The sequence below is a fragment of the Oncorhynchus gorbuscha genome, linkage group LG12 (genome assembly GCF_021184085.1).
Source record: "Oncorhynchus gorbuscha isolate QuinsamMale2020 ecotype Even-year linkage group LG12, OgorEven_v1.0, whole genome shotgun sequence".
Taxonomy (NCBI): domain Eukaryota; kingdom Metazoa; phylum Chordata; class Actinopteri; order Salmoniformes; family Salmonidae; genus Oncorhynchus; species Oncorhynchus gorbuscha.
This window is the reverse complement of record NC_060184.1, coordinates 11,708,248-11,718,223: the sequence shown is the minus strand read 5'-3', so window position 1 is coordinate 11,718,223 and position 9,976 is coordinate 11,708,248. Positions and strand designations below refer to the sequence as shown.

At 42.3% G+C, this 9,976-nt stretch overlaps 1 protein-coding gene across 1 annotated transcript; it reads left to right on the top strand.

Moving 5' to 3' along the window:
* The first annotated feature begins 325 nt into the window (after positions 1-325).
* Positions 326-9,683, top strand: LOC123991498 (non-classical arabinogalactan protein 31-like). Its single transcript, XM_046293113.1, has 2 exons — positions 326-407; positions 9,187-9,683. Exons 1-2 carry the CDS (start codon positions 326-328, stop codon positions 9,681-9,683), a joined length of 579 nt encoding a protein of 192 aa, XP_046149069.1.
* Positions 9,684-9,976: the final 293 nt, after the last annotated feature.

Here is a 9,976-nt window from a genome sequence, read left to right as displayed (position 1 = left end):
CAACAAAACGTTTAGTCCAACTGCTATGTTAAGCCTGACTATTTTATCATTCTGTGTCTAGATAAGGCATTATTGCGCACTTTCATCTATAAAAAGAACGAAGAAAATAGGCTATAAACATAAATTACAAGAGCAAGTAATGAGGAGGTTGATCACACATATAATCTGAGAACTCTGTCATAACGTTAGCCTATGGATTATAGTAACTGTCACCACAACACATGTAGGCTGCTTGTATGCTCTAATCGCTTATGTTAATTCATGCTAGACATAGAAATGCTAGTGACTTTGCTTATTAGCTGACCTTCCACAAAATTGAGGCTGCATGACTTTCCAAGGCCAGCGATGCAAGCACATCCTGCTGTCTCTACTGATCCGTTGTTGGATACAAGTAGCCAAACAGAGTGGTAAGAGCTGCTTCGTTGGCTGGACTGAACTTTGGCCTTCAAAAAATACCAATCCTTTTCCCTCCTTCCCCAGTGAAGCCATTTGTGTGTGTTCCCAAATGTTTTGTTTATGTTTACTTGTTAAGACGTGTTAATGATGCGTGTTTTTTTATTTATTAGCTAGCCACCACGCTGAGGTAATAGCATTGCATTGCTAGCATTGACGGAAGTTGTAAAACGGAACACAAACACAATCGCGTTCTAATGGAACTGGGTCAAATGGGTGGGGCTACATAGCGCGGATAGGGCAGCGGAAAAACAAGGATCTTGTGCCTTTCTTTGGCAACAGAACCAAATATTGGAGTGATCTCTGCTACAGTCACTTGTTGGGTTCAGGTAAACAGATCTCAGGTCAGATTAAATATCCAACCCTTGTTTTACTGATCTCTGACTCTGACCTTGGTATCCACTGCTTACGTTACAAGCTCTAACACCCTCCTATTCACAGATAACACAGGCACGGCTTATTAGCTTGTATAGTAGTGGTTAGCATTTTGCTCTCTACACCCACCCCCCCTCTCTGGATCTTTCTCAATTAATCTTTCCTCAATTCCTAGCATCCTCTCTCCTCGCCTCCTTCTCAAACCCTTTGGAGAGAAAGGGCATCAAGAGAGGCACCCTTAGACCTCCTCCAATATCGTTGAGAAGGAGGATGCAAAAAATTATGGAAAGACAAATTGAGATAGAGCCCCTCTCTCTGGCGCCTCCTGATGGATGAGCTGTTCTAGCTCATTGCCTGCACAGGACCTGATAAGGGTGACTTAAAGTCTTCATCCTCCCACCTCTCTCAGGGCTCCCTCAGTCCCAGCACAGACAAATTGAGTAACTCCCTGCCGGCAGAGCGAGGCACTTTTACGGCTGCCGACCATTAATCAACGTCCCAACACTTGGTGCAAATCTCCATTGTCAAGCTGATAGTGAACTCACAGCGTAATATTTTGAGGGGAAATGTACCTTATAAGGGTTCAATTCCTTCTGCATTTTTGTATTTGGAATTATTTTTCAAGGTACTATATTTTACGCCTGTAAATTGTGTGGCAAATAAGGAAAAGTGGTGTTGGTTCCTATAAGAAGTAGACCTAAACTATTTTGCCTGACTAACGAATAGAGCTAGCATCCTTCGGATGAGACTGGCCATCTTTCCAGTGCTTTTGCTGGAGGGGAATGGCTACACAGCCCTAGTCGCATTGTAGACATTAGCTTGTCTATTCACATTTTCACACTTTTACCCAAAATGTCAAGGCTCAACCCCTTCACATTTGATAACCTGGCTTGAAGTTCTTTGAAATAAAATGGGTATTTTACAATTGAGTGAAATGGTATTATCACGTATGGTTTCATCCCTCTGTTACTCTTGGTGGACAGGTCTTAACAGCCATCTTGGGGACCGGTCAGTTGAGTCGGTGAAGGTGCCTCCACTCCCTCCCCTTCACAGTTGAGTGGTCGCCCCTTTTCCGTATCGATCCGAGGGACCCCTCAGAAGACATCATTATCTGCCGCCTCAGCAAACAGGTTGATTCTCCACAGGGGGCCCTGTTTGTGTGTGTGTGTGTGTGTGTGTGTGTGTGTGTGTGTGTGTGTGTGTGTGTGTGTGTGTGTGTGTGTGTGTGTGTGTGTGTGTGTGTGTGTGTGTGTGTGTGTGTGTGTGTGTGTGTGTGTGTGTGTGTGTGTGTGTGTGTGTGTGTATCACCAATCTTTTGGCCTAAATGTACCAATGGTTTTCCTGTTCAAGACCCCAATGACTATGTTTTTGACAGCATTCTGATTCATCATATCTAGCTAAGTACATTATCGTATTGTATGTAGCTTACCTGTTTTGAGCTAAATTACATGTAATCCCGTTACAATATGCTCTTACTCCTCCACATTATTTTGAAACAATAGCATAATGTCTTGGGCATAATCTACTGTGTTGTCCATGTCATTTTGTACTAGTTCCACAACCACGCAGCCGGATTGAAACAGGCCTAAAGAAAAACTGCAAAGTCATCCTGTGAATCCATTGTGAAGTCATCCTGTGAATCCATTGTGAAGTCATCCTGTGAATCCATTGTGAAGTCATCCTGTGAATCCATTGTGAAGTCATCCTGTGAATCCATTGTGAAGTCATCCTGTGAATCCATTGTGAAGTCATCCTGTGAATCCATTGTGAAGTCATCCTGTGAATCCATTGTGAAGTCATCCTGTGAATCCATTGTGAAGTCATCCTGTGAATCCATTGTGAAGTCATTCTGTGTGAATGACTCATCCATTGTGAATGACTCATCCTGTTCAATAAGGAAGTAATTTCCTCCGCTGTTTGTTTTGACCCTTTGCTGTCTCCTATCAACACAGAGCAAAGAGAAGTGATAGAGAAGATAAAGTAGCCATTAACGCTGACACGTATTCCGGGAAGGAGAGAAAAAATAACTTTAGCATTCCCTCCATGTCTTCCCCTCCCCCGTCCCCCACTATCTCCGTCTTGCCGGTACCTCAATTACCACACCGAAAAAGATCTGTCCAGGGGTTCAGAACAGGGATAGAGATAGAGAGAAAGCAGGCGAGAGAGATCGAGCGAGCCTGAAAGATTCAGTCACAAGTTTGATCAGATATTCTTTCTGGACTCCCTCACTATGCAATCTTAATAGGGTTACCTCCAATGTGTAAGCCAAGGAATTATACTTTTCAGTATTCTAAATCTCCCTCAAGTCTCCCAACTGGGCCATAATTAATAAAATAATTAATTTAGTGTCACATGATAGAATGCTACATTGTAGCTGGTCCCATCAGGTAACATGAAACACGTTAGCCCTCTGCTAACCTCACCAGGTGGCAGTGATTATTTCCCATACCAAAATTCCTCATCAGCCTATCAAAAATTTAACACTTTTTCTCCACTAACCAAATGGCATTTTTTTTTAAAAGTAGGTCAACTCCACGAGAGGGATACAATAAAATATATGAAAGTAGGAGGACGGATAAAGAGTGAAAGAGAGAGAACATTGACGTCAAACAGAAGAGAAAAGAAAGAAGGTAAAGTATTGTAGAGCGGTGTGCTAAGGAAAAGCCACTGACTATGGGGCCACATTGATCCTCAGCACACTGTGTTTGCTACCATGGGAACAGCTGAAACCCCTGTCTGACAGTACTGTAGTATGACTTCTGGATCTATAGTACCTTTAACCACCATAGCCCCCTCCCTCTTCACACACACACACACACACACACACACACACACACACACACACACACACACACACACACACACACACACACACACACACACACACACACACACACACACACACACACACAGGAAACACACACACACACACACGCACACATACTTACTAGAGGTCAACCGATTATGATTTTTCAACGCCGATTATTGGAGGACAAAAAAAGGCTGATACTGATTAATCAGACAATTTTTAAAATGTATTTGTAATAATGACAATTACCACGATACTGAATGAACAGAATCATTGGTTCAAATCACTCATTTATCATGAGGAAAATTAATTTAGATCACCCACACACAAGATACCGATAGTTTCACTGTGTAGTTGTTCGTACAATCATTAAATATTGTAGTATAAAATATATGATACATGTTTCATTATGCTACTACATGTAAATACATCACTGTAAAAGGACTAGTAGAGAGAATACTACAGACACAGTGGAATCATTGAACAAAATATGACATTTATTGATGAAATACAATAAAATCACAACAGGTTTCTTTAAATCAAAGCAAAAATAATTAGCTACAAAAAAAGAAAAAACAGTTAAAGGTCAAATGCAGTGTTCCTCACCTGGCTTACTGTAAAACATCACTGCAGTGTTCCTCACCTGGCTTACTGTAAAACATTACTGCAGTGTTCCTCACCTGGATTACTGTAAAACATCACTGCAGTGTTCCTCACCAGGCTTACTGTAAAACATCACTGCAGTGTTCCTCACCTGGCTTACTGTAAAACATCACTGCAGTGTTCCTCACCTGGCTTACTGTAAAACATCACTGCAGTGTTCCTCGCCTGGCTTACTGTAAAACATCACTGCAGTGTTCCTCACATGGCTTACTGTAAAACATCACTGCAGTGTTCCTCACCTGGCTAACTGTAAAACATCACTGCAGTGTTCCTAACCTGGCTTACTGTAAAACATCACTGCAGTGTTCCTCACCTGGCTTACTGTAAAACATTACTGCAGTGTTCCTCACCTGGCTTACTGTAAAACATCATGGCAGTGTTCCTCACCTGGATTACTGTAAAACATCACTGCAGTGTTCCTCACCTGGCTTAATGTAAAACATCACTGCAGTGTTCCTCACCTGGCTTACTGTAAAACATCACTGCAGTGTTCCTCACCTGGCTTACTGTAAAACATCACTGCAGTGTTCCTCACCTGGCTTACTGTAAAACATCACTGCAGTGTTCCTCACCTGGCTTACTGTAAAACATCACTGCAGTGTTCCTCACCTGGCTTACTGTAAAACATCACTGCAGTGTTCCTCAGCTGGATTACTGTAAAAAAAATATATATATATATATATATTGATTGCTGTACTGCTATATTTCCATAACCCAGTCTTGTGGATTTGGCCACAGGTTCTCATCCACATCACAACGGATGTTTTCATTAGCCAAACATCTTGGGAAGAATCTTCGGGCGAATCCAGGCCTGACACTGGTCTGCCATGATGTTATTGCATGCGTCATTCATGGCCTGGAGAAGGACGGCTTGTTCGTGAGGACGCCTATCATATACCTTCCACCTCCATGTGGAGAAAAAAAATCCTCAATCGGGTTAAGGAAAGGAGAGTATGGGGGTAAGCACAGGGTGGTAAATTGTGGATGGGCCTGAAACCATGCTTGCACCATTTGAGCATGGTGGAACCTGACATTATCCCACACAATGACATAGGTCATGCCATCAGCTCTACAGACCTGATTTAGCTCATCAAGGAAGGTTACATTCGAACAGCGAATCATGTGGCTGCCTGCAACTCAATATATAGAGTATATAGTATAGAGAGCTTTAGATGTTGTTCGACCAAACATTAGAACGGGCAAGATAAGTAATCTAAGCAACTTTGACCATGGTATGATTGCTGATGCCACACATGGTGATTCCAGCATCTCAGAAACAGCTGCCTTCCTGGGATTTTTATGCACTACAGTCTCTAGAGTTTACAGAGAATGGTGCAATAAACAAAACACATTCAGTGAGAGGCAGTTCTGTGGGCAAAACCACCTTGTTAATGAGAGAGGTCAGAGGAGAATGTCCAGACTCATTCAAGCTAACAGAAAGGCCACAAATGCTCAAATAACAGCTGTTTATAACATTGGTGTGCAGAAGGGCATCTCTTAACGTACACCACTGTGAATAATTCAGGCTGTTGTGGAGGCAAAAGGGGGTCCTATCCAGTACTAGATAGATAGGTGTACCTAATAAACTGTACCTAATAAAGTAAAGTAATGTCAAATCTGAAAACATGATCTGGAAAAGTGGTACATGGGACCATAGAAACTGTGTCTGATAAAGAATGATGATGAAATATTACATCCATAGATAATGAAGTCCATTTGGTTCATGTTCCACGGTAATTGGTGTCAATGGATCTCGTTATCCTGAAACTTTCATGATCTAAACATGGAATATTGTTTGTCAGTTTCCGTAAAATATGCTTTAAGAGTAACGCAACAGTTACTTATCATTTTGAGCAGTTGTATCAATTGGTAGTTAGATCATTGTAATGAAATTAATAGACAGTCATCTCAGATGTAATGTGTGATTTGCATTTTGAAATGTTAATATTTTGATGTTAAGTTGTGTCATTTTGAACAGGTGATTTTAGTTCAATGAGCAAATGATCTTAGCTTTATGTGTATTGTATCCAAGAAATTTGAAAAATGAGCATTTTGATCATTGGTTGTGAGTTTTGTCTAGAGTTTTGAAAAATGAGCATTTTGATCATTGGTTATGAGTTTTGTCTAGAGTTTTGAAAAATGACATCAAGGTACCGAAATTAGTGCCAAAGTGATTATTAAACACTGTGATATAATACATCAATAACATCAATTTAGCCTCAAATAAATAATGAAACATGTTCAATTTGGTTTAAAACCTCTCTGGGATATGTGGGACTCTAGCGTCCCACCTGGCCAAAAGCCAGAGAAAATGCAGAGTGCCAAATTCAAATAAATTACTATAAAATCTAACTTTCATGAAATCACACATGTAAGATACCAAATTAAAGCTACACGTGTTGTCAATCCAGTCAACATGTCAGATTTCAAAAAGGCTTTTCGGCAAAAGCAAACGATGCTATTATCTGAGGATTACACCTTCGTAAACAAAACAGAGAAAACATATTTCAACCCTGCAGACGCGACATAAAACGCAGAAATAAAAATATAAATCATGCCTTACCTTTGTCGAGCTTCTTCTGTTGGCACTCCAATATGTCCCATAAACAAATTGTCCTTTTGTTCCATTAATTCCGTCGATATACATATTCAAAATGTCCATTTATTTGGCGCGTTTGATCCAGAAAAACACAGGTTCCAACTTGCGCAACGTGACTACAAAATATCTCAAAAGTTACCTGTAAACTTTGCCAAAACATTTCAAACTACTTTTGTAATACAGCTTTAGGTATTTTTTAAAGTAAATAATTGATTACATTAAAGATGGGATGATCTGTGTTCAATACAGAAAGAAAAACTGATGCTACCTTTCTGGTGACGCGCCTCTAACAAACAGTACACTTGAAGTGACCCTTGTTTTGAACAGGGCTAATTCTTCTTCACACAAAGGAAAAACCTCAACCAATTTCTAAAGACGTGACATCCAGTGGAGGAACTGCAAGAAGGTCCCTTAGATATCTGGATTCCCAATGAAAACCCGTTGAAAAGAGTGACCTCAACAACAAAAAAATCTGAATGGTTTTTCCTCTGGGTTTCGCCTGCTACATAAGTTCTGTTATACTCACAGACATGATTCAAACAGTCTGTTTTAGAAACTTCAGAGTGTTTTCTATCCAAATCTACTAATAATATGCATATCTTATCTTCTGGGGATGAGCAGCAGGCTGTAGAATTTGGGCATGCATTTCATCCGGACGTGAAAATACTGCCCCCTGTCTGAAAAGAGGTTTAAATAATGCAAAAACAAAGTGTTGGAGAAGAAAGTAAAAGTGCAATATGTGCCATGTAAGTAAGCTAAAGTTTAAGTTCCTTGCTCAGAACTTGAGAACATATGAAAGCTGGTGGTTTCTTTTAACATGAGTCTTCAATATTCCCAGGTAAGAAGTTTTAGGTTGTAGTTATTATAGGAATTATCAGACTATTTCTCTCGATGCCATTTGTATTTCATTAACCTTTGACTATTGGATGTTCTTATAGGCACTTTGGTATTGCCAGTGTAACAGTATAGCTTTCGTCCCTCTCCTCGCTCCTACCTGGGCTCGAACTAGGAACACATTGACAACAGCCACCCTTAAAGAAGCATTACCAATGCAGAGCAAGTGGAACAACCACTCCAAGTCTCAGAGCGAGTGATGCTATTAGCGCGCACCCCGCTAACTAGCTAGCCATTTCACATCGGTTACACCAGCCTAATCTCGGGAGTTGATAGGCTTGAAGTCATAAACAGCGCAATGTTTTAAGCACAGCGAAGAGCTGCTGGCAAAACGCACGAAATAGGTGTTTGAATGAGCTGTTTGAATGAATTAATTAATAGGTCATTAATATGGTCGAATCCAGAAACTATCATCTCGACAACAAGAGGTTTATTCTTTCACCTTTACCTCTACCGCTACCTCTATCAACACCTCCACCTCTACCTCTACCTCTACCTCCACCTCTACCACTACCTCCACCACTACCTCTACCACTACCTCCACCTCCACATCTACCACTATCTCCACCTCCACCACTACCTCTACCTCTACCGCTACCTCTACCTCTACCACTACCTCCACCTCTACCACTACCTCCACCTCTACCACTACCTCTCTCTGCCAAGTTTGCTTCCATTGTTCTCCAAATACAGGAGTACTCACCTGTGGCCTTTTTATCCATACCAATGGTCCGATTGCAAAGTGAACATTTACGCAATAAGTGTTTGCACATGTGAAGAGAGAAAATTATCAATTGGTAATTGGTAAAGGTAGGGAATTGTGTGTTGTATTTTGCTAAATGTTTGTTATAGAACTGCAATCTGAGTGTAAAGCAAAACATGTGCCAGTAGTATTGCAGATTTGGTGAATGGTTCTACTAAATGAGTTACAGGTTCGGGTCATTGTGCCCCATGGGCCAGTTTTAGTGTGTAAACAATTGGGAAAAACGATATAAACATACTCCAGTGGTTCACTGGGCTAGAGAGGCCAGCAGCCCACCCTGTGTGTTGAAGTCTGAGTCCCCCACTGTTGTTGCCAGTCTAGAACCTCACACATAAGCACCCACACTCTCTTGCTCACACAGACACACACACACACTCTCACACACGCACGCACGCTCTCACACACGCATGCACACTCTCACACACGCACGCACGCACACACACACACACACACACACACACACACACACACACACACACACACACACACACACACACACACACACACACACACACACACACACACACACACACACACACACACACACACACACACACACACACACACACACACACACACACATAATCCCTCCTGTCTGTAGTACGTGACAGGCTGCCCATGGCTTTATAGATCAAAGCATCAAGCCTCCCACCAGACAATCAGTGTCCATCCAGCCTCCCACCAGACTACCAGTGTTCATTCAGCCTCCCACCAGACTACCAGTGTTCATACAGCCTCCCACCAGACTACCAGTGTCCATCCAGCCTCCCACCAGACTACCAATGTTCATCCAGCCTCCCACCAGACTACCAGTGTTCATCCAGCCTCCCACCAGACTACCAGTGTCCATCCAGCCTCCCACTAGACTACCAGTGTCCATCCAGACTCCCACCAGACTACCAGTGTTCATCCAGCCTCCCACCAGACTACCAGTGTTCATCCAGCCTCCCACCAGACTACCAGTGTCCATTAAGCCTCCCACCAGACAACCAGTGTCCATTCAGCCTCCCACCAGACAACCAGTGTCCATCCAGCCTCCCACCAGACAACCAGTGTCCATCCAGCCTCCCACCAGACAACCAGTGTCCATTCAGCCTCCCACCATCTCTACGACCAGTGACCACTAGACAGGCTGTCTCTATGACCAGTGACCACTAGATAGGCTGTCTCTATGACCAGTGACCACTAGACAGGCTGTCTCTATGACTAGTGATCACTAAACAGGCCGTCTCTATGACCAGTGACCACTAAACAGGCGGTCTCTATGACTAGTGACCACTAAACAGGCTGTCTCTATGACCAGTGACCACTAGACAGGCTGTCTCTATGACCAGTGACCACTAGACAGGCTGACTCAATGTACAGTGACCACTAAACAGGCCGTCTCTATGACCAGTGACCACTAGACAGGCCGTCTCTA

Bases quoted from the DNA above. Each gene is read 5' to 3' on its own strand.
- LOC123991498 (XM_046293113.1), top strand. From the start codon at position 326: ATGACTTTCCAAGGCCAGCGATGCAAGCACATCCTGCTGTCTCTACTG. The intron at 408-9,186 runs GTAAGAGCTGCT...ATGGCTTTATAG, and splicing joins ACAAGTAGCCAAACAGAGTG to ATCAAAGCATCAAGCCTCCC.